The sequence below is a fragment of the Calonectris borealis genome, chromosome 3 (genome assembly GCF_964195595.1).
Source record: "Calonectris borealis chromosome 3, bCalBor7.hap1.2, whole genome shotgun sequence".
Classification (NCBI taxonomy): domain Eukaryota; kingdom Metazoa; phylum Chordata; class Aves; order Procellariiformes; family Procellariidae; genus Calonectris; species Calonectris borealis.
This window is the reverse complement of record NC_134314.1, coordinates 1,458,411-1,484,615: the sequence shown is the minus strand read 5'-3', so window position 1 is coordinate 1,484,615 and position 26,205 is coordinate 1,458,411. Positions and strand designations below refer to the sequence as shown.

The window sequence follows — 26,205 nt, the reverse complement described above, 5'->3', positions numbered from 1 at the left end:
CCGGGGGACGGGCGAGAAGAAAGGAGGCGCTGGCTCCCGCGGTGGGGGAAATCCGTGCCCGGTCACCGGCTTGGCCGCCCGCCCCGCCTGGCCCCGGGCCTGGGGGCTTGTTTGTCCCGCAGGCGGGCGGGGGGGGACGGGCAGGGCTCCGCATCCCGGCCCCCCAGCCGGGGCTTCGAGCGGGACCCCGCTGCCCAGGGCCCCCCTCCTGAGGACGGCTGCAGCCCCCGGCTCCCCCCGCGTAACGGGGCGTTAGCTCAACCATCGCTGTGTCCCCCAAAGTCGTGCGGGGGGGGGGGATGGGGGGGCTGATCCCCCCCTGCTGACTCAGAGCCCCGTGTCCGGGGGGGGGGGGGGTGTCGGATCCTGCTCTGACCCCCCCGCTCTGCCCGCGCAGGCAGCTGCCTCCGGGACGGGACCATGGCGCTGCTGCTGCTCTCGCTGCTCGGCCTCCTGCTCGCCTGGGAGGGGGGCCAGGCCCTCGTCCCCCCCAGCGAGCTCAAGCGTGAGTGGGGCTGCGGGACAGGGGGGGACAGCCCGGGGGGTGTCGTGGGGTGGGGTGGGCAGGGGGCCTGGCAGCGCTGGGGGGGGAGGATGCAGGACCCCGGGGATTAGGGGGGCACAGCTTTTCATTTTGGGGGGGGGGTGTTGCCTGCAGGCTGGGGAAGCAAACGGGCTGCTGTGGGGTGGGGTAGTGCTGTGCCCTTGGGGACGGGGTGGGATGGGATACTTGGGTGGCAGGGGCTGGGGGGGGCACAGAGCATCGTCCCTGGGGGGGCAGGATGGAGGGGGCACGGCGTCATCCCTGGGGGGGGTTGGATGGAGGGGGCACGGCGTCATCCCTGGGGGGGGTTGGATGGAGGGGGCACGGCATCATCCCTGGGGGGGCAGGATGGAGGGGGCACGGCATCATCCCTGGGGGGGTAGGATGGAGGGGGCACGGCATCATCCCTGGGGGGCTGGATGGAAGGGGCACGGCATCATCCCTGGGGGGGGGTTGGATGGAGGGGGCACGGCATCATCCCTGGGGGGGGTTGGATGGAGGGGGGCACGGCATCATCCCTGGGGGGGGTTGGATGGAGGGGGCACGGCATCATCCCTAGGGGGCTGGATGGAGGGGGCACGGCATCATCCCTGGGGGGGTTGGATGGAGGGGGCACGGCATCATCCCTGGGGGGGGTTGGATGGAGGGGGCACGGCATCATCCCTGGGGGCTGGATGGAGGGGGCACGGCATCATCCTGGGGGGGGTTGGATGGAGGGGCACGGCATCATCCCTGGGGGGTAGGATGGAGGGGGCACGGCATCATCCCTGGGGGGGTTGGATGGAGGGGGCACGGTATCATCCCTGGGGGGGCAGGATGGAGGGGGCATGGCATCATCCCTGGGGGGGGGGCTGGATGGAGGGGGCACGGCATCATCCCTGGGGGGGGGCTGGATGGAGGGGGCACGGCATCATCCTGGGGGGGGGCTGGATGGAGGGGGCACGGCATCATCCCTGGGGGGCTGGATGGAGGGGGCACGGCATCATCCCTGGGGGGGGTTGGATGGAGGGGGCACGGCATCATCCCTGGGGGGGGTTGGATGGAGGGGGCACGGCATCATCCCTGGGGGGGGTTGGATGGAGGGGGCACGGCGTCATCCCTGGGGGGGGTTGGATGGAGGGGGGCACGGTATCATCCCTGGGAGGGGCAGGATGGAGGGGGCACGGCGTCATCCCTGGGGGGGTGGGATGGAGGGGGCACGGCGTCATCCCTGGGGGGGGCGGATGGAGGGGGCACGGTATCATCCCTGGGGGGCAGGATGGAGGGGGCACGGCATCATCCCTGGGGGGGTGGGATGGAGGGGGCACGGCGTCATCCCTGGGGGGCAGGATGGAGGGGGCACGGGGTCATCCCTGGGGGGCAGGATGGAGGGGGCACGGTATCATCCCTGGGGGGATGGGAACCCAGGGTTGGGGCTGGATGCTTTTTGGGGGGGGAGAAAGGAAGATCCTGCCCAGAGACCCCCCTGGGCCGGGCGGGCGAGGGCCGGCGTGGGCACAGCGAGAGCTGGTGGCGATGGCCGGGCGGGGCTGGCACAGCCCGAGGGCCGCCCCGGCACAAGGCCATTCCCGGGGGCAGCCGGGGACTCGCGGGCAGCGCTGCCCAAATACTGGGGGTGGCAGGCAGGGAAATGCGGCCCCAGCCCAGGCGAGATTTTTTGGGTCACTTTTCTTGAGTTCTGTGAACTGGAATCGGGCCGTTGGCGAGCAAACAGGACTCTGCACCCGCAAATATTTGCGCGCGCTGGCGGGGCTCCCACCGGCGCCTTGGGAGCAGCCGGCCGAGGGATGCTCTTCCTCCCCCCGCCCCAGAGATGTCGGCAGCCGGCAGCAAGTACATCGACACGGAGGTGGAAAACGCCATCAACGGGGTGAAGCAGATGAAGACCCTCATGGACAAGACCAGTAAGGACCACCAAGCCATCCTGCACACGCTGGAGGAGACCAAGAGGAGGAAGGAGGTGAGTGAGGATGAGGAGGGTGGTCGCTCTGACCCCGGTACCCAGAGCTCCTGGCCGGGCTGGGATACCCCCCCGCCAGCCTGGGTGCATCCGAAGGGCTCGGGGAGATGCCGTGCCCTGGATCCACGTGTCCCGGGAGCAGGGGGGTGCCCTCGGGGCTGGATGCGGGTGCCTTGCAGGAGGCAGTGCAGCTGGCCCGGGAGAAGGAGCAGCAGCTGGCGGCGAAGCAGGAGGTGTGCAACGAGACGATGCTGGCGCTCTGGGAAGAATGCAAGCCCTGCCTCAAGCACACCTGCATGCGCTTCTACTCCCGCACGTGCCGCAGCGGCTCGGGGCTGGTGGGGCGGCAGGTGAGTGGTCCCACAGCACCCCGTGATGCTGAGGTGGTGGTGGTGGTGGGGATTTTGGCCTGATCCTGCTCTCCTGCCCGGCAGCTGGAGGAATTCCTCAACCATTCCTCGCCCTTCTCCATCTGGGTGAACGGCGAGCGCATCGACTCGCTGCTGGAGCGGGACCAGCGGCAGGAGCGGCAGTTTGAGGACCTGGAAGAACATTTTGGGTTGCTGGAGGATGGGGTGGACGACATCTTCCAGGACAGCACCCAGGTCTACAGCCGCATGTATCCCTTCTTCCGAGTACCCTTCGGCGGTTTCCGCGAGGCTTTCCGCCCTCCCATCCAGCACGTCCGCTTCCCCCCGCGCAGCGAGAGGTTTTCCCGGGACCTGCATCCCTTTTTCCAGCATCCCCACCACGGCTTCCACCACCTCTTCCAGCCGCTCTTCGAGATGACGCAGCGGATGCTGGAGGAGGCGCAGGGCGGCTGGGAGCACACGCTGGGTGGCTTTGCCCCAGGTAGGGTGCTTGCCGCGGGCTGGGTGTCGTGGGCTCCCCGGTTTGGCTGGAAGCAGCAGGTTTATGGCCAGGCTTCCCGGCAGTCCCCCCCTCCTTCTTATTAGGGGGTGACTAACTTAGGGGATGAGCTCAACCCTACTACGACACTTCAGGGAATCCCCACGGGAGCCCAGGAATCACAAGCTCCACTGTTTGCAGAGCTGGGCTGGGTTTTTGGGTTCCCCCCCCGCCCCCCAATTCTTGGCTGCCGGAGCCGCCGCCATCCCGGGAAGGTGTTTGTTTTGGGTGGGCAGCGCCGGTTGCAGCCCGGCTGCCGGTGCCGTCACCGTCTGCCACCGCGGGCCCGGCTCGGGCGGCTGGGAAAAGGGCGATTTCGAAACAGAGGTTGGCAGGGAGTCCTTTGCTTCGGCAAAAACAGCTGGGGGGGGTCAAAATTCTCCGGAAAAAGCACTTTTATGTCCCCCCACGGCACCCCGGGCTGCTGGCCGGGGCCGGCCCCGCAGCTCTGCCCCGGGGTTGGGGGGGTCTGTGGTGCTGCCCCCCCCCGACCCCGTGGTGTTTTGGGGTGCTGAGGCCGGGCTGGGCTCTCCGCAGAGTCCCGTAACTTCAGCGACGAGCGCATGGTGTGTCGGGAGATCCGGCGTAACTCGGCCGGCTGCCTGCGGATGCGGGATGAGTGCGAGAAGTGCCGGGAGATCCTCTCCGTGGGTGAGCGGGGACGGGGACCGTGGACGGGGAGGGACAGGCGCAGGGGATGAGATGCGATGGGGAGCAAGGGGGTGCATGCACCAGGGCTGGGGCTGAGCCCTGGCACCCCCTGATGCCCCCCACGTTCCCCCCAAACGCAGACTGCTGGCAGACGGACCCTGCCCAGAGCCAGCTGCGGGAGCAGTTGGAGGACGCGCTGCGCCTGGCCGAACGCTTCACCCGCCGCTACGACGACCTCCTCCGCGCCTTCCAAGCCGAGATGCTCAACACCACCAGCCTCCTGGAGCAGCTCAACCGCCAGTTCGGCTGGGTCTCGCGTTTGGCCAACCTCACCCAAGGCACCGACGGCTTCCTCCAGGTCACCACGGTGAGTCCCGCCGGCACTGCGGCACGGCCGGAGGGCTCGAGCCCCCCCCTCTGCCGCGGTCCCCCCGCCACGGCAGGGCCGGCAGCCACGGAAAGTGGGTCAGGGGGAGAAAGAGGCGATTGTGCGCCCGACCGGGCGCCTCTCGGCACAATAGCCAGCCACGGGGCCGGGTGCCAGGGCGAGGGGCCGGTGCGGGGGCTAGCCCGGCTCTCCCTGCTTTGTCCCCCCCCTTCTCCAGGTCCTCTCCAAGACTCCCAACCTCGAGGACCCCTCGGCACCCCCCGACACGCAGGTGACGGTGCAGCTCTTCGATTCGGAGCCGCTGTCCCTCACCGTGCCCGGGGACATCTCCTGGGAGGACCCGCGCTTCATGGAGATCGTGGCCAAGCAGGCGCTTCGGCACTACAAGCAAAACGCCATGTGAGTGCGGGACCCCCCATCCCCACGGCAGGTTTTGGGGGGGCCCATGCCACGGCTCACCCTCTCCCCTCCTTCCTCCGGCAGAGAGTAGCCGGGCGATGCTCCCTGCCGCCGCAGCCCCGGTGCCTCAACGAGCCCCCTCCGCCACCCCATCCCCGTGCCAGGGGGTCGAACGCTGCCGCCACTGCCCCCCCCCCGCTGCCGGGGCCCCACCGGGGCCCCCAAACGAACAGAAAATAAAGGTAGAGTCGAACACCCCGGCTGTGCTCTCCTGTGCCTCTTTGGGACGCACCCCCGCAAGCCAATAAACGGTGCAGAAAGCATCTGCGCGCGCCTGGGGATGACCATCGGAGGGGGGAGCAAAGCAGGGGGGGCCGGGACCTAGCCCCCCAAACCTGGGCTGGCAGGAGCCCCCCACAAGGACACCAGGGCTCGCTGCCTTCTCCCCCACCCTGTGGGAAAGAGGTCCGGGTCCTCTCCTTCCCTTGGGGGCACCGAGGATCATGTCCTGCACGGCCACCGGGCTCGGGGGGGGGACTCAGCACCCACCCTCCTGCCGGGGACAGCAGGGCCCCTGGGGGCCAGACCCCGTCCCCCAGCCCCGCTGGGACCCCACGTCCCCCCCAAGGGCCCAGCCCAGACACCCAGGGAGCGAGCCACAGGCCGATGCGCTTTATTGGGGGGGAAATGCAGGTTGGGGAGCAGCGGGGCCAGCCCCAGCCCCAGCCCCCCCCCCCGCAGCCCCTTGGGAACAGGGGCAGAGGCTTCAGTCTCCCCCGCACACCCGGCTGGGGGTCCGCTCCCCGCCGGGAAGGGCGGGCACAGCCTCGCCATCCCCTCCCGGAGCCCCGGCGGCGAGGCAGGGGAGAGGTTTCTCCTGCAAACAGCAGCAGGGCGGTGGTGGGCGTCACCACCACCACGCTGATCCCCTCCCGAGGAGGGGAGGAGAGATCGTCCGGGGACATAAACGCCGAGCGCGGTGGGGGCTCAGCTCTCGCCGTTGATGGCCGCGCTCTCCCCCCGCAGCAAGCCCTCCCGCTCGGCCGCCCCGCTGGCTTCCTCCGCGTGCCGGGGCAGGCGGGCGAGCAGGGGCCGGTGGAGGCCGTTGTAAAGAGCAGCACCCACCAACAGCACCCCAAAACCCAAGATCTCCAGGCCGTGGAAGGTCTCCCAGCCCACGGCCAGGCTGACGGCCCAGATGACGAGGGTGCGGAGGCTGTCCAGCACCATGCGGGTGGTGGCACTGATCTCCTTGGTGACGCTGATGCCGGCGAAGTTGAAGAAGGCGATGCTGCTGATGTTACCCAGCAGGGCCAGGGTGATGAGGGGCCGGTGGCCGATCTGGCAGAAGGCGTCGAGGGCGTCTTCCAGCGTCCGTCGAGGGTTCCCGCTGAAGCTGCCCGCTGGGATGTAGTACATGGGCACCAGCAGCAGGGCCAGGATGATGAAACCGAAGAAACCTGGGTGCGAGTGGGCGTCAGATGGGTGCTGGCTCCAAGCACCACCCGGGGCTGCCTGTTCCCCCCCTCAGCTAACCCTCCCTGCCCCCTGGGCCCCCAAAGCAGCACCCCTTTTGCAGCCCGCGAATCCCCCCCTGCACAAAGCAGCCCTCCCCAGGCTGGGTTTGCAGGATCCAGCACCCCTCGAGCGCTCAGCCCCCCAGCCGACGTCACGACAGACCTTCGGTGCCGACGGCCCGCAGCGGGTGCACGTCGTGCTTGTAGACGAACTTCTCCTCCAGCACCATCTGGATGGCGACGATCACCTGCGCCATGATGATGAGCAGGTCACCTGCAGGGAGAGGAGAGGGGGAAGGGGAGAGGGCGGAAGGGGAGGCTGAGCCCCCATCTCCCTGCCCGCCACACGGGCAGCGCGGCAGAGCCAAGCCCGGAGAGCCAGGCACGCACCCTGCGGGGAGTTATTTCCCCCCCGTCGCCATCCCACCTCCCCCAAGGGCCACCACGTACCGGTTATCACCTCGCTGAGCTTGCGTTTCTGCTCGTGGGAGCTGTGCAGGTCAGCCAGCCCCACCACCACCAGCCCCACGATGGTGACCAGGATGCCCAGCCACTGGCTCAGCTCCAGCTTGCGGCCCAGGAAGGCCACGGAGAGGAGCCCGGTGAAGATGATGACGGATCCTCGCAGCATCTGGAAGCTGGAGGCGCTGGTCATGTTCAGGGCTGCGTGGGAAGAGACGGACCCGTGAGTCGCGTACGCTGCCAGAGCCAGCTAACGCCACCGCCCCTCTGCTTAACGGTCTGCTGCAGTAATTAAGAGCAGATCAGTGATTAACGGGAGGAAGGGGCAGCGACACTGTCCCCCCCCAGTCCTACTTAGAGCTGGCAGCAGAGAGGGTCGTGCCAAGACACAGCTCCATGGAACCCTGTGCCCCCCCAAGCAACGCGGCTTACTGAGCCCTGCCACAACTCGCTGCATGGGTGGGAAGTGTTTGCTCAGACCCCTCTAACCGGCTTCGGGGTCATCGCCCCCCAAAACCGAATGCACTGTGGAGTCCTGCAGCCCAACAGTTGCGTCCGGCCCCAGGGTGGCCAGGTCCCCGCAGGGCAAAGGCGTCCCCGTCCCCAGCACTTACCCACGTACATGATGCTGGTCCCCGTCATGTCGCAGAGGGCGGGGGGCAGGAAGAGCAGCGGGTTGAAGGGGTGCGACGGGGCCATGCTGGGCTCCGGCCTCCGCCGATCCCTCCACACCAGCAGGTAAAACACACCCAGGCAGGAAAATTCCCCCAGGAACATGCCCACGGCCTGTGAGAGAGGCGGGTGAGGGGGGCTGCCCCTGCCGGGAAGGCCCGTCCTGCCCCGGGCGGGGGGCTCACCTGCAGGAAGGGGTGCTGGAAGCCGTGCTCCTCAGTCCCGCCGCAGCCGGCCGCGCTGAAGTTATCGGCCCACCTACGAGAGGAGAGGGTGGTGGTTAGAGCAGGACGTGGGGAGCTGGAGCACACCCCAAGAGCCAGCCCAGAGTCGTCCCCTGTGCCACCAGCCTCCCGAGGCGACAGCTCCGGGGACAGGATATCCGCGGGGAAGGAGACTCCGCCGCGGCCGCCCCGACCTGCCAGCAGCTCCTGGCCCGGCTCCCGGCCCTGAGCGACAGGCAGGGAAACGGACACCACCGTGTTGCACAGCCCCGCGATCCGGTGTCCCCGCGCCCATCGCTGCCGGCACGCGCGGCCGGAGCCGGCCAGGCAGCACCGTCTCCTGCCGGGGAGGCCAGGACAGCGTTGTGGGGGGGGTCACCCCAACCCCTTCCCTCCCCTGTATGCCACCGGCCTCCAAGACTTGGGGGCTAAGGGACACAGGGCCCAGAAAGGACGCTGGATCACAGGCTGGGGGGCAGCAGCTCCCACCACTCACACCCCCAGCCACGATTTTGGGGCACAAACCCCCTCTTTTGGGTATTCCAAGCAGCACAGAGAGCAACGCTGGATAAACACAGACTGTGGCACAGCCCGTTTCAGTGAGGATCTCCTCTCTTCAGGGACCATCCACATCGGGAGGGGACCCCAGCCCCTCGGTGGCCCAGGACACCCCCAGTGTGGCGGCGCACCCCGACACAGGCAGGCAGGCACCCAGCTCCCCTCCAGCCGCTTTTTGCTGACACCGAGCAACCGCAGACCTGCTGAGCTCGGGGAAACGGGGCACGAGCGGAGGCTGGGGCAATCCCCAGCCCGTCCCTCGCCACTCGGCGAGGGGCTTTTCAGCCAGGCCAGCAAGATTTCGGCGTGAGTCAGCCCCGGCTGACACGCACAGCCCCTCTGCCATGGGCCAGCTCGGGTCCGTGTTTCGCAAGAGGCTTTGCCGGGCCACACACGGGTCTCGTGAGCTGGCTGAGAGCTCGGTGCCATCTCCCGGCTCTGCTCTGCCCCATGTGCGCTGCGGGGATTCTGTGCCTCAGTTTCCCCATTCGGGGACCTTGATATGCTGCGACGCTGGAGCCGGCTGGAGCCTGGCCACCCGGTGAAACCCCGCTGACGCCCATGCGTCTGCCCGGCGGCACCGGGACGAGCCGGCCTGGCAGGTCTGCCTTGCCCGGGCAGCTCTCGGGAACACCATCCTCATCCTCGCTGCGAGGGCCGGGAGCGCCCCAGGGTGCTCTCCGTGGGAAGGGGCTCAATCCAGCCCCTGCCTGGTTTTTGGGGTGAGCTAGAGTGCAGAAACGGGCGCAGGGAGCCTGGTTTTGGGGGGGGCTCCTCCCCAGCACCCCGGGGCCACGCACAGCACCCCTTGGCAGCACCCGCAAGAGGGGTGCAGACCCCCTGCTCCCCTGGCCGTGCAGCCCCCCCTTCCTCCTCCCCCCCCCCCCAGGAGCTGGGCCCCCAAGCAGCAGCAGCCCCAGTCCCAACGGGGCACCCCACAGCCCAGACAAGCCCCCCACGCCGGGGGCTGCCCAGCCGGGGAGGGGGGGGGCACAGGGCAGGTCCTTGGGCTGGTCCACAGCCTGGACCGCGGCCCGGCCTGGGGCAGCCCCAGGGACCCCCAGGCCCTGCGCGGGGCTGGGGGTGCCGCGGGGAAGAGGCCCGAGGGCGGCCGTCCCCAAGGCCACACGAGGGGACCCGAAGCCCACGCGGGGTGTGACACCCCCGGAGCTTGCAGGGGCGGGTGGAAGGAGGGGACGGGGCCTGAAGACCGGGCTCCAACCCCCCGGGGGGGAGCGCAGGGCCTGGGGGAGGGGGCAGGCCGCCCTGAGGCCCGGCAGGGCCCCGAGCAGGACGGTGGGCCCAGCCCCGGGCCCAAGGGGAGGCCGGGGACCGCTGCGGGACCCCCGCCCCGGGGGTGCGGGACCCCCCCCAGCCGCCGGGAGGACTCACTTGGCCGCCAGGGTGTTGATGGAGCCGGTGAGCAGCATGAGGGCGGCCAGGCCCAGCTGGTACCGGGACCAGGCCATGGCCCCGCCGCCGCCACCGCCTCCCGCCGCCTCCCGCCCTGCACCGGGGCCGCCGCCCGCACCGCCACGCCCCCGCCCCCGAGTCCCCGCCCCCTGATGAGCCCCGCTCCGCCCCCGACTGGCCCCGCTCCGACCCGCAGCGTCTAACCACGCCCACAAGCACGCATGTCCCCGCCCCACAGCGTCTAACCACGCCCATAGGCACGCATGACCACGCCTCGCAGCATCTAACCACGCCCTCAAACATGCATGACCACGCCTCGCAGCGTCTAACCACGCCCATATACATGCATGGCCCCGCCCTCCCGTCCCCACCGCCCCGCGCTGCGCTCCCGGGGCCCGGCCTCGGTGCCCGGCCCCGGTGCTGCCTGTCCCGGTGCTGCCTGCCCCGGTGCTGCCTGCCCCGGTGCTGCCTGCCCCGGTGCTGCCGTGCCACCGTCGCCGCAGACCGCGCTCCCCACGCTGCGGCCCTGTGGTCCCCCCCGTCGCGGTCCCCGTGCCGGCATCCCGGTGCCCCGGTCCCTACGTCGCCGTTCCCCGGTACCCCGCTCCCAGGCTCGGTTTGCAGTGCCGCGGTCCCCGTGGGGCGGTGTGCCCGTGTCCCCGTGTCACGCGTGTCGTCGCCGCGGCGGTGCCGGCAGATGGCGCCAGCGGTGCAGGGTTGGGTTCCCCGCCGCCCCCGGGGCTCGGGCCCCACCGCCCTTCCCGGGCCAGGCAGGAGTGACGGACCCCCCACGCCGGCCGGGGCTACCTTCCCTGGCTGCCCGGCGCGGGCTAACCCTGCCCCGCCTGGGCTAACCCTGCCTGGGCGAACCCTGCCTGAGCTAAACCCTGCCCGTCTGGGCTAAACCCTGCCTGGGCTAAACCCTGCCTGGGCTAACCCTGCCCTGCCTGGGCTAAACCCTGCCTGGGCTAACGCTGCCCTGCCTGGGCTAAACCCTGCCTGCGCTAAACCCTGCCTGGGCTAACCCTGCCCTGCCTGCGCTAAACCCTGCCTGGGCTAACCCTGCCCTGCCTGCGCTAAACCCTGCCCTGCCTGCGCTAAACCCTGCCTGGGCTAACTCTACCCTGCCTGGGCTAAACCCTGCCCTGCCTGGGCTAACCCTGTCCTGCCTGCGCTAAACCCTGCCCTGCCTGCGCTAAACCCTGCCTGGGCTAACCTTACCCTGCCTGGGCTAAACCCTGCCCTGCTTGGGCTAACCCTGTCTGGGCTAAACCCTGCCCTGCCTGCGCTAAACCCAGCCTGGGCTAAACCCTGCCTGGGTTAACCCTGCCCTGCCTGGGCTAACCCTGCCTGGGCTAACCCTGCCCGGGCTAAACCCTGCCCGGGCTAAACCCTGCCCAGGCTAAACCCTGCCTGGGTTAACCCTGCCTGGGCTAATCCTGCCTGGGCTAACCCTGCCCTGCCTGGGCTAACCCAGCCCTGCCCAGATTGACCTGGGCTAAACCCTGCCCAGGCTATCCCTGCCTGGACTAACCGTGCCTGGACTAACCCTTTGCGGGGCTGGGTGGGGCTGCCGTCCCCGGGGCACCCTGCAGGGCTCAGGGCCCTCACTCATGGAGGCAGTTCCAGGGTAGCCCCCCCCCCGCCTCCCCCAGCTCCCCCAGCTCCCTGGGGCTGGTTCCCGGGGGGGCAGTTCCCCCCCCTCAGCCCCACTCCAGGCCAGCTCTGACGCCCAGGGTCTTGCCACCCACCCGTGATCCCCAGCCCCCCACCACCCCAATCCCCGGGGGTGCTGGGGGGCCCCTCCACACCTGGCAGCGGGCTCCGCTGCCGTCCCCCCCCGGGGCCTCCCTGCCAGCCGGAGATAAATTGTTTTTCCATCCGACGTCAGCCCCGGCGGCCGTGACCTGTGGGAGGCCGCGGGGGGAGAAAAACCCACTCCAAGGGCCCTCGCCAAGGCTGTCTGCGCCGTTCGGCGTTAACCCTTCCCGCGGCTGGGGGGGCCACGGACGGGCAGGGCGGGAGTGGGCATCGCCTCCTGCCCTCGCTGCCCCCCGGGGATGCTGTGGGGAGGGGACCGAAACGTGTCCCTGGGGAGGGATGTGATGGGGAGGGGACCGAAACGTGTCCCTGGGGAGGGATGTGATGGGGAGGGGACCGAAACGTGGCCCTGGGGAGGGATGTGATGGGGAGGGGACCGAAACGTGGCCCTGGGGAGGGATGTGATGGGGAGGGGACCGAAACGTGGCCCTGGGGAGGGATGTGATGGGGAGGGGACCGAAACGTGGCCCTGGGGAGGGATGTGATGGGGAGGGGACCGTAACGTGGCCCTGGGGAGGGATGTGATGGGGAGGGGACCGAAACGTGGCCCTGGGGAGGGATGTGGGAGGGAGCGAGCGCTGGCTCTGGTGGGTTCTTGGCTTCCTTCCAAAACGGGGTCAAGGCAGGGCAGCTCCCCCAAACCCCGCAGGACCAGGACACCCAGCAGCAGCTGGCACCCGCTGCTGTTCGGGCTGTGGATCTGCCCCTGGGACCCCCAGTGACCCCCGTGCCCACAGCATCCCAAGCGCATCCCGATCCCCCCCGGTGGGGACCCCTCGGCAGCCGCTCAGCCGCATCCGAAGGGAAAGGGCGAAGGAAGCAGGATGCGGCCGCCTCCTCCCGGCCCCGCCGACTTCTCCTTCTTTGGTGCCACCGAGCGCGTGGCCATTTTTCATCACCCCTCGCTCCAGCCAGCAAGACAAACACCCCCCGTCCCCCCCCGCCCCCCCCATGACTCCCCGCAGCCTTCGCCCATGCAAAATACCGGGTGATAAGATGGCGGCGGGCGGGCGGGGGGCACCGTGGGGAAGGCAGCCTCCCGTCGCGGATGGCTCGTGCGTGGAGGAGCCCGACCATGCATCCGCACGGGCAGCGGGCACTGTGCCGCTCGCCAGTGTCACCAGTGGGGACGCTACGGGCTGGGCCAGCTGGGCTGGACAGGGAGGATGGGAGAGGTGGGGATGGTCCCTGTGGCCCCCCGCGCTGGTGCCCTCCTCCAGCCCTGGGATGGGTGAGTGTCCCAAGGACACGCGGGCGAGCGGTGGCAGAGCTGCTGACTTCCAAAATTCCCTGCACGATGCACAACACCCACATGCATGCCCACCCGGTGCCAGCCCTCCATAGACACCCGTGTGGGGCTGTCTGGGGTCCCTGGGGTCTCCAGGGGGGAGGAGATGGAATATTAGGGACACCCCAGGACACTCTGCAGCCGGAGACGAGGAGGAGCGGGCACAGGCTGGCAGGGAGGGGACGGTGGCACCCCCTGCCCCCACCTGCATCCCTGCAGGTCAGTGCACACGCACCCCCCCCCCCAAGACGCTCCCTGGCCCTACGTAATTAATGAGGCCATGAAGCCCATCCCCTCATTAACAGAGCGCTTAATTCTTCCATCTCCTGGGCTTCGCTCCCGTTTCCCTGGGCTCGGGGCCGCCATCCCTCCCCTCTCGCCCTGTCCTGGGGGGGTTGGTTTCCCCCACCTTCAAACACGCACTGTGCCCGGGGCCGCGGGCAGATGTGGGCAGGCGTGGGCAGGAACACCGCTGCCTGCCTCCACCTCGTCTTCATCACCGCCTCGAAAGCGGCTGCCCCAGCGCTGGGGAAACCCGCACGCAGCCCCGACGCTGGCCGAGGGATGGGGTGGCTCTTCCTCGGGGCACCCCCATTTTGGGGCTGCGGGCAGGGGTTGGGGAGGCAGCCCCGGTGCTGCTCCAGTGAGATCAGGGGGTGACATCACTCCATCACCCCGGCGTGACGTCATGCCACAGAGGAGGGCGCGATGCCACCCATGGAGATGCCACCCCAGTGTCCCCATCACCAGCTCAGGGTCCCCAAGCCAGTGCTGCCGGCACTCCTCATCCCACGGCCGCATCCAGCTGGGCGCAGAGTTCCTCCCCGGCACCTCTCCCATGCCTCTCCCCAAATCTGGATCAGTGAAGGGGCAGTTTGGGGACCGGGACAGTGGCCCCCAGCATGTCCTTGGGGCTCTCAGTCCCCCAGCGGCCTCGGGATGCCCTCAGCATCCAAAGGACCCCGGTGCAGAGCGATAGGGACATTGGGGCCACGCATGGAATGGGGTGGGGAAAAGGTTGGGGTAATAAAAATAAGGTTTCCCCTCCCCAGCAGTGTCTGCCGGAGGTTTTCGCTGGGTTTAATGAGCTGGGAAAAACAGAAACATTTAATAAAGCTTTTTTTAAAAATTAAACTCCTATTTACTGAAATGGCTTTAGAAACCAGAGCAACGAGAGTTTTCATTTCTTCTTTTTTCCCGTGTGAAAAACCCCATTTTCCTCATTCTCTACCTGCTTCCCACCCCCGACCTGGCCCCTTTTCGGCCAGGCTAGCGGCCTTCGCTCCCCATCCCTTCTCCTCCTCTTCCTCGCAGCTTGGAGGAGGTGGCAGGATGAGTCCCGGCCACCCGGGGCTGAGCTTCCCCCGTGACCGTGAGTGAGCGGCCGCGCTGCTTAATACCGGGGAGGAATTTTAAGTCGCTCCAGCGGACTGTAAATATTTGGGCTATGGCTGACAAAGAAAATTTAAATGCTTTGAGAGGGAAAAAAATCACCCAGACGGGGGTTGAGGCATCGGGGGCGGATGGCTCGGGCGCTCCTAAACCCCCTGGGGCTGTCACCGAGGGCTCCTCCGTAGGGGACACCTCTCAGCCCCCTGCCATTGGGGTGTCCCGGCTCCCACCCCATCCTCCCCCTGCAACAGGGACCTGCCTGCACGGCCCTGGCTTGGCCAGAGAGGACCAGCCCCTGCAGGTCCCCATTGCTCCCCCGGGGATGCTCTGTTTCCCCAAAGCAGATGGTGGGGCTGGGGGACCCGCTGGAGGTGGCCGAGCCTTTTGTCCTGTGACTGGGCACCGCTGGGAGAGCCTGGCTCCATCCTCTTCCCCATCAGGTATTTATAGCCACGGTGAGACCCCCCCCGAGCCTTCTCTGCTCCCCAGCTCCCTCAGCCTTTCGTCCTAGGAGAGATGCTCCATTCCACCTTCTTCATGGCCCTTCGCTGGACTCTCTCCAGTAGATCCATGTCTCTCGCGGACTGGGGAGCACAGCACTGGACCCAGGATCCCCTCCCTCCACCTAATGCTTTGCCTAACGAAGCTCAGGACACCCTCAGCCCAAAATGGGACGTTGCTGGCTCATGGTGTCCACCAGCACCCCCAGGTCCTCTTCTGCCGAGGTGCTTTCCCGTTGGGTGGCCATTGCTACATGGGGTTGTTCCTCCCTCCCCAGGGGCAGGACTTTGCACTTCTCCTCGTTGAACTTTATGAGGTTGCCCTCTGACCGCTTCTCCATCCTCTCCAGGTCCCTCTGGACGGCGGCAGGACCCTCCGGCATCCCCACCGCTCCCAGGCCTGTGTCACCAGCACCTCCCAGCAGGTCCACCCCAGCCCATCAGTGACTTTGTCCCCAGCTGCCCCGGTGCCAGGGGGTTGTGCACACACCGGGCAGGTTGGCGGCTGCATGCAGAGGGCTGGGAGCCCGGAGGACCAGTTACACCCTGGGAATGGTCATACTGGGTCAGACCAAAGCTCCAGCTAGCTCGGCATTGTGTCTTCCCAGTGGGAAGCACTGGATGCAGAGGAGGATGGAGGGATGCCTCCACCATCTCCAGCCACAGCCCAGGGGCAGGAGGGAAGGGTTCGCAGAGGGACCCAACGCTGGGGGAGCACCCGGTCCCCCGACGCTCCCGCATCCCCATGGGTGCACCCTCGGGCAGGGCGAAAGCTGCCGCTCGGGTGAGCCATCGGCTGCTGCCAGGCCAGATCTGCTCTTTGCAGGCTCAGCCTGATGAGATGAGCGGGGGGCTCTCGCCTGGGTTTGGAGGGAGCGGGTTTTATCCACTTAAAGGCAGGAGAGCAGCCCCGAGCTCTGCTGGTGGCCCCAGCCATGCAGATGGCACGTCCCCATGTCCATCCTGCTGCGCCCTGGCCATCAGCAATGCCCAAATCCCCTCGGAGGTTGGACCCAGATGCCCAACGCCATTCGAGGGACACCCAGCTTTCCTCTTTGTCCACCTCCTGTCTGTGCCTCAGTTTCCCCATGCAGCCCAAGACAGGGGGGCTCAGCCCTGTCCCCCCTGGGTAACACAGCAGATGACAATTGCTCGCAATCGTTGGATGCTTCTTGGCTGTTGCACGGAGCAGAGGTCTCCAGCCCCTGCCGTGGAGCGAAGGCTGCAGAGATGCTGCTATGGACAAGAGGAGGAGGGATACGGCTCTGCTGGGTTTTGGGGGGCTCCCATCGGAAAAGGTGCTGCAGGCCCCCCTCCAGCTGTGCATCAGTGGGTGACGGTAGGGTGGGAGAGGTAGCTCGAGGTTCTTCTTCGGCTGAGCCCACCAAAGGATGCTGCAAAGCTCAAAGCTGAGCCTCTCCTTTCCCCCTCTCCCTCATCCATGGGGAAAGTTGGGAGAAAGGCAAACAGAGGCTTATCCCGAGGAAATCCTCACACTTCCCGCTCCCCGCAGAGCAAAGGCGACGGGGCTGTGGCGGTGCATTCCTTCCCCCCCCGTTTTCCCAGGGTCACTCTGTGACCTCAGGAACTCCCGATAAACTTTGCCCGCCGGTAACGCGTCGGGCAGGGTCGCGTCCCTCGGCTGCTCCCGGAGCTCTGGCGTGGCCGAAGCGAGGAACAGCACCGGCCGTACCAGAACTTTCGACGCCTAACCCAGGCGGGGGGCAGAGCTGGGGATAACGCGTCATTCCCCGACACCCCCGTCCGAGCTGGAACTCGAGTTTGTGGTACCCGGAGGACCGCCGGGACCTGGGCTGAAACACTCCTCGGCCGAGACGCTCCTCGGGGCTCGACCCTTCGCCCGCCCAGAAATGCCAAGACATTTAACGTGAGTATTTCACAGATTCGAGGGGGGGTTTTAACGGGTACCTTTGCCCAGCTTTAGGCCCATACGTGTGAATTGATCCAGATCTTGTGTGTGTGTGTGTGTATTGATTTAGATCACCAGCGATAAGCATAATCTGTAACCGAGTCGCTTTAGTAATTGCAGTAAACTTGATTAACTTGCTTTGTAGCTGTTCAATTAGTCAGTGATTAAGCGCTGTCAAAACCTTACGATCTACCTTACAACTGTGAGCGAACTTTAGGTCTGCTCTAAACACAGATAAGCCCTTGGGCAGAAACCCTTGCCCAGGTCTGGGACCAGGGGGATCCAGCCGCACCCAGACTCCTCTCGAGGAGTGAGGGAAGCAAGGGGGTCTGCTCGGAACCTCGCGACTCAGCGGGAGGGGCTCCTTACCCTTTTTGGTCTCAGTCTTTCTATAAATCCTTCCAGCACCATTCTGACACAATTTCCCCTGTGTGTACTTAAGCCATGTAAAAAGCAGCAGAGTGAACCTTGCCACCGCATTCTGTAAGTCGCGCTTTTCTAAATTTCTATGACAATCACTTTTTGCTGATACCTTTGCCAGTGATTCTTTAAGCGGCCTCAAAACCACTCATTCGTGACAGGGGCGCGGAGCCGAGACGCGGGGAGGTCCCAGGGGACCGGGACCCTCCGCTCCCAGCCCCTCATCCTCACCCAGCGCCGAGGGAAGGAGCCGAAGCGGTGCCGAGCTTTGAACCAGCCTTTATTTCTCTCTCTAAGGAAAGTAACTCAGCGGTACAAATATACTTTGGCATGAGAACCAGAGAAACCTTGCCGGGAGGAGCGCGGTTCCCCGCGGGTGCCCTAGGATGAGAAAGATGCAGAGAGCGAAAAGAAATTCCCCGGAGTCGTCAACAAGATTCCCCCCAAGACTGCTTTCTGATTGATATTTATAGATTTCTATAGATATGATGATAGCGCCATTTATAATAAATATCCTCTCTGGTATCTAACAGTATGTACAGGTCGTCAAGTATTAGAAATACCTTGGTTTTCTTCTGTTAAAAGGTGAGAAAAGAACCAGGCGGGCTGGGTGCCTCGGCTGTCCCCGAAGTCCCCCTGGCACCCCCTGGGCTCAAAGAGCGGCCAGTGCATGTCACGGTGTCCCCCGGTGTCCCCGCTGGCGGGGGGACAGCCTGTGCTTCGGGTGCTGGCAGGGTGCTGGGGGCGATGGGGGTGCTCCCCGTGGGGCTGGGGGCTGCCCTGGCCATGGAAGGGGGCAAGGAAAGAAGTTTTCACCCCCGCCCTGCCGTGCCGGAGGTGACCCCTGGGATGTCCTGGGTCTCCGACGGGGGAAGCCGCGGGAGCATCCCCTGCTCTGGGCTCAAGGTGTTGGGGTGAGACGGGGCGCGGGTCGAAAGGGGACCGGTGCAACCCGGGGGTGTGAAGAAGGGTAAAAAAGTCTTATAATGCCCCGGGTTGTTGCCTAAAAAAGCTCCCCGAGGGTAATGGCTCCGGCCCCAGAGCTGCCGCAGGGGAGGACGGAGACGGGGGTCCCAGGGGACCGCGCTGCTGCTGCCCGTCCTGCCTCCCGCGGATGGCTCCGGGCTTCCTGCTGCCTCGCCACTGGGAAAATCCCGGGGACGTCCAGATTTGCCCATCTAAAAAGAGTTAAAAGAACCCCATAAAGCTCTCGGAGGGCTGCCCAACAAGTCGCGGCAGGCGTTTTCGGCAGCCTACGTGACTCACGGCTTGTTTTCTCGGCCTCAGGGGCAGGCTGATGTGCGCAGCGATCGAACAAGCTCCGTCTAAGCCCCTCTTAGCCTGATTTGCCCGCTGATGCGTGCTCGCCTTCGCCGCAGCATCCCTCGCCGCCCGGGGACCTGCCTTCCCCGGGGCCGGAGGAGGCAGAGGATGGAGGGGACGGGACCCCACTGCTGCCCGCGGTCGGTGCCGGGAGCCCCACGTCCTCCTCTCCCCGTGTCCCGCGAGGTCTCCGGTGCACACAGAGTCACGCACCCGGCTCACCGCCGCGCCGCGGCACGCAGCCTCGCCTGCCCGGGCTGCCGTGGGGCTGCCGTGGGGCTGCCGTGGGGCTGCCGTGGGTGTCCCCAGCCGCTCGCACAGAGGTATCTCAGCGGGAGGTGCAGGTGTACCCCCCACCCCATCAGGTTAAAACACTCTCCAGCTCTTCAAGTTTCACATTTTTGAGGAGTGGTTTTTGCAAAATAAAATAAAATAAAATAAATTTAAATTAAAATAAAATAAAACCAGCAGCTCCGTTCTTCCCGTTTCGGAGAGGAGCGGGGCAGCCTCGCCGCTGCTCCTGCATCCCTCCCGAGTCCCGGCAGAGGAGCACGGCCCCCGGCCCCCCGGGGTCCCAGCCCGCTGCCTCCCCCTCCGCAGCCAGACCCCGGGGCGGTTTCCTCCTGCCGTGACCAAGAAAGATCCTCGGCCGCGGGGCCTAGGGGGGGTCCGGGGGGCGCGGGTGGGGATGGAGAGGGGCTACACGGAGCTGCGGCGCTTCATGAGCCCCTGGAAAGCCGCCAGGCTGTGGAGACCGGTGGAGACGGAGCTGATGGCCGACCGGCGGGCGTTGCAGAAGCATCTGTTGGAGGGGGTCTCCGGACAGCGGCCGGGCGAGGAGTGGCTCTGTTCCACGCAGGTGTCCGAGGTGGAGAGGTCCCTGGGGATGATCATAGGGATGGAGTACTGCAGCTTCTCCCGGCTCTTGTACCACAGGCACGAGCACATGGATTGGAAATGGAGAACCTCGGCGTAGACGTTCCGAAAGCCGCCCCCGCCGCCCCCGCCGCCCCCCGCCGCCGCCGGCGCGGCCGAGGCAGTGTCCGTGGTGTGGATGCTGCTGGCTTGCCCGTTGCGGGTGAGCAGCGCCCGATGTTCGGCATCCCGCTTCTCGTCCTCGGCGTTCATGGTCATGAAACGCAGCACCACCAGGTTGAGGAAAGCCCCGATGACCGTCAGCCCCGTCAGGATGTAGACGAAGCTGAAGGCCACGTACTGTGGCTTGTTCTGGAGGGCTTCGTCCTTCTGCAGGGCCACGTAGTCCCCGAAGCCAATGGTGGTGAGGGTGATGAAGCAGTAGTAGTAGGCGTGGAAGAAGCTCCAGTGCTCGTAGTAGGAGAAGGCAGCTGCCCCAATGCAGAGGGTGCTGATGCAGGAGAAGAACCCAATGGTGACCATGTTGGCCATGGAGACCTCCGCCCGCCTCATGCCAAGGCACTTCTTGATGCGGTGGAGGAGGTACTTGACGAAGGTGTTGATCCTCTCGCCCAGGCTCTGGAACATGACGAGGGTGAGGGGGATCCCCAGCAGGGCGTAGACCATGCAGAAGACCTTCCCCCCATCCGTGCTGGGGGCTGCATGGCCGTAACCTGGGGAGCAAAGCCACAGAGCGGGATCAGCTTGGTGGTCCGAAAGGGCTGCAGGGTGTGCAGCACCTCAAACCGCTTCCCCAGCCGAGTTGCTGGTGGTGAACCCCAACCTTGACCGGTGCCATCCTCACCCCCAGGCACAAGGGACGACCACGGATGGCTGGGCAGGCTGGGGGGATAATGGGGTCTCCAAATGAAAATGAAGGGGAGGGGGCTGGAGAAGGGGGAAAGCCCTCGGGCTCGTGGGGAAAGGAGCTGGGGGGGCTGGCAGGGGGTGATGGACAAGGTGCTGCATCCCTAGGTTGGGGTGGGGGGATGCTTGGATGGGCCCCGGCCGGGGTGGGGTTTTGAAAATTGGAGATTGCTCTTCCCTGGAATACTCACCCAGATGGCCCATCTCAGAGCAGCTGGGTGGAGAGGCGCAGGAGATGGGGAAAATGGGGATATTTAAGGACTCAAGAGACAAGGGCGGCTGGCTCTCCTCTGTCACCCCAGCCCCGCGTCCCCGTGTCCCCGTACCCCACTGCCCGCTCTCTGGGGGCTGCCGTGGGAGCACCCGCACCCAGCCCCGGGGGGCCCAGCTGCGTCTCAATTAATGCCCTGCCCGCATGGAACACACACAGACAGGACTCGTTCTGCCTCTGCGCTGGCAGATGATTCCTCCCTTGAGTCCCCATCCCTGGGGGTATTTAAAAGAGGTGCAGATGAGGCGCGTAGGGACATGGTGTAGTGGGCACGGGAGGTTGGGTTGACGGTTGGACTCGATGATCTTAGAGGTCTTTTCCAACCTTAATGGTTCTATGATTCTATGATTCTCCCTGAAGGATCCCGGGCCGAGGCAGCCGAGCCGGTGGGACATGGGGGGTGCTGAGCCGGGCTGCCCCGGGGAGCTGTGCCAGGCCCCTGCGCTGCGGGAGGGGGCCCTCGCTGCCAGGCACCAGCCACTCCCCTTCCCTTCCCTGTCCCTGTCCCTTTCCCTTTTTTCCTTTTCCTTTCCCTTCGTTTCTCCTTTTCCTTCTCCTTTTCCCTTTCCCTTTCCCTTCTTTCCCTTTCCCTTTCCCTTTCCCTTTCCCTTCTTTCCCTTTCCCTTTCCCTTTCCCTTTCCCTTTCCCTTCTTTCCCTTTCCCTTCTTTCCCTTTCCCTTTCCCTTTCCCTTTCCCTTTCCCTTTCCCTTCTTTCCCTTTCCCTTTCCCTTTCCCTTTCCCTTTCCCTTTCCCTTTCCCTTTCCCTTTCCCTTTCCCTTTCCCTTTCCCTCTCTCCAGCACCGCAGAGCCAGCAGGTTGGGGGCCATGGGAGCAGGCAAGGGCAGGGACACACAGGCTGCCCTTGGCTGATGGGCAGCAGGCGGGCAGGAGCAGGCAGGCAGGAGCAGCAGGCAGGAGCAGGCAGGCAGGGGCAGGCAGGAGCAGGCAGGCAGGAGTAGGCAGGAGCAGCGGGCAGGAGCAGCGGGCAGGCAGGAGCAGCAGGCAGGCAGGAGCAGGCAGGCAGGAGCAGCAGGCAGGCAGGAGCAGCAGGCAGAAGCAGGCAGGCAGGAGCAGCAGGCAGGCAGGAGCAGGCAGGAGCAGCGGGCAGGAGCAGGCAGGAGCAGCAGGCAGGAGCAGCAGGCAGGAGCGGGCAGGAGCAGCGGGCAGGAGCAGCGGGCAGGCAGGAGCAGGCAGGAGCGGCGGGCAGGAGCAGTGCTGGGGCCGGGGGCTGCAGCCCCAGCTCACCGCCCTGCTCAGCCCCCGGGGTGCTCAGAAACGCCTCCCTCGGACTCCGAGCAAGTTTGGGACAGGGCTGGGGGTGCCGGCACGAGCACAGCCGTCACAGCACCCACTTCTCCAAGGCCTGCCCTGGCAATGAACCCAGGCCCAGCACCCACAGCGCCGCAGCAGCCCCCGAGCCCGTGGGAACGGCGGAGGGGAGCTCGCCCTGCCCCAGCTCTGATTAATCCTGCCTGGGCAGAGGCAGGCGGCATCCCTCACTGTCACCCTTGCCGGCAGCCTCGGGAGGCCAAGGATTAATCCGGGCTGGAGCGAGGCGAAAACAAGGATCGTCAGATCTCCGTCCAAGCCGCCTCCGAGGAGCTGGTGTGACCTCTCCCAGCTGCCAGTGCCGTCAGCTCGGGCTGCAGCTGCGGGAGCCGGGGAGCATCACCGGAGAGCATCACCGGAGAGCATCACCAGAGCATCACCAGAGCATCACCGGAGAGCATCACCAGAGCATCACCAGAGCATCACCGGAGCATCACCGGAGAGCATCACCAGAGCATCACCAGAGCATCACCAGAGCATCACCGGAGAGCATCACCAGAGCATCACCAGAGCATCACCGGAGAGCATCACCAGAGCATCACCAGAGCATCACCGGAGAGCATCACCAGAGCATCACCAGAGCATCACCGGAGAGCATCAGCAGAGCATCACCAGAGCATCACCAGAGAGCATCACCGGAGCATCACCGGAGCATCACCAGAGAGCATCACCAGAGAGCATCACCAGAGCATCACCGGAGAGCATCAGCAGAGCATCACCAGAGCATCACCAGAGAGCATCACCGGAGCATCACCAGAGCATCACTGGAGAGCATCACCAGAGCATCACCAGAGCATCACCAGAGAGCATCACCAGAGCATCACCGGAGAGCATCACCAGAGCATCACCGGAGCATCACCGGAGAGCATCACCAGAGCATCACCAGAGCATCACTGGAGAGCATCAGCAGAGCATCACCAGAGCATCACCGGAGCATCACCGGAGCATCACCAGAGCATCACCGGAGCATCACCAGAGCATCACTGGAGAGCATCACCAGAGCATCACCAGAGCATCACCGGAGCATCACCAGAGCATCACCAGAGCATCACTGGAGAGCATCAGCAGAGCATCACCAGAGCATCACCGGAGCATCACCGGAGCATCACCAGAGCATCACCAGAGCATCACTGGAGAGCATCACCAGAGCATCACCAGAGCATCATCAGAGAGCATCACCGGAGAGCATCGCCAGAGAGCATTGCCAGAGAGCCTCACTGCTCTCCGCAGCGCCTGGTGCCAGCCTGCCCCTTCCCTCGTCGATGGAAAACGGGGCTCCTGCTTGGTGTCCTCCCCCCGCCTGCTGCTTGCTGTCCCCTCCCCAGTGGCAGAGGGGATGCCGAGGCAATGCCATGCGACCCAGGGGGGCCTCCGTGTCCCACAGCAGAGCCGGGAGGTGCATTTTGAACCAGGGTCACATCCCGCTGCCCTCGGGGCAGGCAGCGAGCCCTCGCCCTGCCTGTCTGCCTGCTCCTGCCCTTCATCTCCTGCCAGACGCCTCCCAACAGCCCGACCCTCCCCATTCCTCATCCATCGGCCGGTCAAGGACGGGGTTTTAGGATGTGAGCTTCGAGCGCTGCCCACGGGCCCCATCCCTGCCGACAGCCTCGCTGAGCATCCTCCTGCCTGCTCCTGCCTGCTCCTGCCTGCTCCTGCCTCCCGCAGCCTCCCGCAGCTATATTTAGCCCCGTTTCCCCAGGGAAGGGAGTTTAGGAGCTCTCGCAGCGCGTCCAAGCGTCCGTCAATCTGCCAGCCCCCCCCTTCCCCGGCTTTAGCAGGCGCTGCCTGATCTCCCGCACGTCTGAGGATGGGGGGGCGGTCGCTGGGATGCGAAATCTGACTGGCGGGGAGAGGGAGACCCCGGAAGGCGGCAGAGAGGGTGAACCCCCCCGAACCTCTCTTCCACCTGCGGTTTCATCCACCGTGGAAAGGAGAGGAGGGCTTGGCTCCCGGGGATGCCGCAAAGTCCCGGCAGCTGCCGGGTTCAACAGCGGCTCTGTTTGCCCGGCCGCACCGGCGTGCCCGACTTTGTGGCATGTCCTGGCCTGGCAAGGCTCCGGGCACAGGCAGCGAGGCTCCCCGCCATGCTCCTGCCCTCCACGCAGAAGGGGTTCAGCATCCCTGCTCCTCTCCATCTCCTGCCTCCCTCCTGCAGCCCCCCCAAACCTCCCCGCCGGGCGGGTGCTCCTCAAAGGGGTGTCCCAGGAGGGATGCTGCCAGGGGAGAGCAGAGTCAGGGGGCTCTGGGCTCTCGCTCAGGGTGCTGCAAGCAGGCAGGGAGCATGGCGCGTGTCCCCAGGGAGAAAACATGACATGTCCCTGAGGAACGCGGCCGGCTCGTCTCCTTTTTAGGGCTGCGGAGGAGCAGGGGAGGATCTGGCCGCGGCTGCGGGGAGCAGGTGCAGGTCTCGGCTGGCCCCTGGCCTGGAGCAAATCCCAGGCTGTCGGGAGCGATGGATGGCGGGGATTAGCGGGGCAGCTGCCGGGGACGGGAGGAGGGGGGAACTCTGCAGAGCGGAGGTGTTACAAAGCTGGAGGGTGCAAAGGGCTGGGAAGGCAGGGAGAGTGTCCCTGGGAGGTGGCACCGGGTGCTGGAGGGGTGTGGGAGAGGGCTCCAGGGAGGGGGCGCAGGGAGCCAGGGAGGGGGTGCAGGGAGCCAGGGCTGGGGGTGCAGGGAGCCAGGCAGGGGATGGAGGGAGCCAGGGAGGGGGTACAGGGAGCCAGGGCTGGGGGTGCAGGGAGCCAGGCAGGGGATGGAGGGAGCCAGGGAGGGGGTGCAGGGAGCCAGGGCTGGGGGTGCAGGGAGCCAGGGAGGGAGTGGAGGGAGCCAGGGCTGGGGGAGAAGGGAGCCAGGGAGGGGGTGCAGGGAGCCAGGGCTGGGGGTGCAGGGAGCCAGGGAGGGAGAGGAGGGAGCCAGGGCTGGGGGAGAAGGGAGCCAGGGAGGGGGTGCAGGGAGCCAGGGCTGGGGGTGCAGGGAGCCAGGGAGGGGGTGCAGGGAGCCAGGGCAGGGGGAGAAGGGAGCCAGGGAGGGGGTGCAGGGAGCCAGGGTAGGGGAAGAAGGGAGCCAGGGAGGGGGTGCAGGGAGCCAGGGAGGGGATGGAAGGAGCCAGGGCAGGGGGTGCAGGGAGCCAGGGAGGGGGTGCAGGGAGCCAGGGCAGGGGGTGCAGGGAGCCAGGGAGGGGATGGAGGGAGCCAGGGAGGGGATGGAGGGAGCCAGGGCAGGGGATGGAGGGAGCCAGGGCTGGGGGTGCAGGGAGCCAGGGCTGGGGGTGCAGGGAGCCAGGTCTGGGGGATGGAGGGAGCCAGGGCAGGGCATGGGGAGCCCCAGCTGCCAACAGGGGCTGGGAGCTGGGCGGGGGCACTTTCCTGAAGCAATCAGGAAACCAGCTCCCTGCTTTACAAAATCGCTGCAGGAAAGCAGCACTGGCAGTGAGCAAGGGCTGGTGGCCACGAACCGTGGCCCACGCCAGGACACCTCCATGCCTGGGCAGGAGCCCTGCATCCCGCTGCCAGAGCCATCACTTTGCCTTCTCTTCAGGGCGGCAGAGGACCCTCCCAGGGTGCGTGCTGGGCATGGGGTGGGTTCCTCCTGGCACCCACCCTCACCCCCCCATAGCCCAGGTGCCTGCTGGGCAGACGCGTGGCTGGTGTCCCCCTCCCTTACCCAGCGCAGCTGCTGGCTCTTGCCATTGCGTCAGCCTGGCCCCCGCACAGGGATGCCAGAGCCCTTCACCGTGGTCTCTGACCTGCTGCAGCTTTCGCTGTCCATTGCTGGGTGGTGGGAGATGGTGGGGAAGGTTCCTGGCTGATTTACCAAACCACTGACCACTCTGGGGGTCTCCAATGCTTTGGAGCAGCCCCAGTTTCTGTCCCAACCTGGGTTGTAGACAACTCTGGTCCTTCCAAGCCTGGTCTCACACGGCCATGAAACCCCACAGCCCACGGAGCGCTGCCTCCCTTCCCACCCCACTTCCCGGCAGGTTCAGCAGCAGCCACCAAGGTTGGTACGTTCCTGCGCATTTTGGGGAGAAAGGAATGATCCAACTGCACCCGTAGACACCCAAGGATCCGCAATTAGGAGTGCCCCAGGGGTGCCTTTGTGGAGGAAAATCCTCATCCTCCGGAGATGTTGGCCACCCCAGGGAGACCACCCTCCTGGAGCAGTCCCTATGCTTGCAGCTGACTGGCACGACGGTGAACACGCAGCAATCCCGCGCTCCCAAAGCCCTTTAGCACCCAAAAGCAACCAAAGTCCAAAGCACCCAGTCCTGAGCCCACCTGGGTGCCTTCCCCAGGCATCCCCTTCTCCTGGCCTTCACGGTGAAATCCTTGGGGTGCCCCAGAGATGGAGGCGGTGGGTGGGCATCCCCTGAGGTGCAGCATGCCCCGGGCAGCATCCTTCTCCTCCTCCTTGTGCCAGCCCTGCAGCCCCCTGCCCCATTGCTCCCAGCAA

At 66.2% G+C, this 26,205-nt stretch overlaps 3 protein-coding genes across 4 annotated transcripts in view; 1 reads left to right on the top strand and 2 right to left on the bottom strand.

Annotated features, from left to right (window-relative positions):
* Positions 1-5,111, top strand: part of CLU (clusterin) — a 6,438-nt gene extending 1,327 nt beyond the window's left edge. For both annotated transcript variants that reach the window (XM_075144745.1, XM_075144746.1), the window contains exons 2-9: positions 398-505; positions 2,356-2,504; positions 2,684-2,854; positions 2,939-3,356; positions 3,951-4,064; positions 4,205-4,431; positions 4,670-4,851; positions 4,936-5,111. In XM_075144745.1, coding sequence (XP_075000846.1) covers positions 421-505; positions 2,356-2,504; positions 2,684-2,854; positions 2,939-3,356; positions 3,951-4,064; positions 4,205-4,431; positions 4,670-4,851; positions 4,936-4,942 — 1,353 coding nt within the window. In that variant the 5' untranslated portion in view covers positions 398-420 and the 3' untranslated portion in view covers positions 4,943-5,111. The remainder of the gene's footprint in view (positions 1-397; positions 506-2,355; positions 2,505-2,683; positions 2,855-2,938; positions 3,357-3,950; positions 4,065-4,204; positions 4,432-4,669; positions 4,852-4,935) is intronic.
* A 391-nt stretch (positions 5,112-5,502) lies between these two features.
* SLC35F6 (solute carrier family 35 member F6) lies at positions 5,503-9,821 on the bottom strand. The gene is made up of 6 exons (XM_075144747.1): positions 9,677-9,821; positions 7,688-7,760; positions 7,445-7,616; positions 6,819-7,031; positions 6,532-6,642; positions 5,503-6,311 (listed from the first exon to the last, which is right to left on the bottom strand). The coding sequence occupies exons 1-6, from the start codon at positions 9,751-9,753 to the stop codon at positions 5,839-5,841; spliced, it is 1,119 nt and encodes a 372-aa protein (XP_075000848.1). The 5' UTR covers positions 9,754-9,821; the 3' UTR covers positions 5,503-5,838.
* Positions 9,822-17,330: 7,509 nt separating this feature from the next.
* The window catches only part of KCNK3 (potassium two pore domain channel subfamily K member 3), a 19,014-nt gene continuing 10,139 nt past the window's right edge, over positions 17,331-26,205 (bottom strand). The window contains exon 2 of the mRNA XM_075147971.1: positions 17,331-19,960. Coding sequence (XP_075004072.1) covers positions 19,071-19,960 — 890 coding nt within the window. The 3' untranslated portion in view covers positions 17,331-19,070. The remainder of the gene's footprint in view (positions 19,961-26,205) is intronic.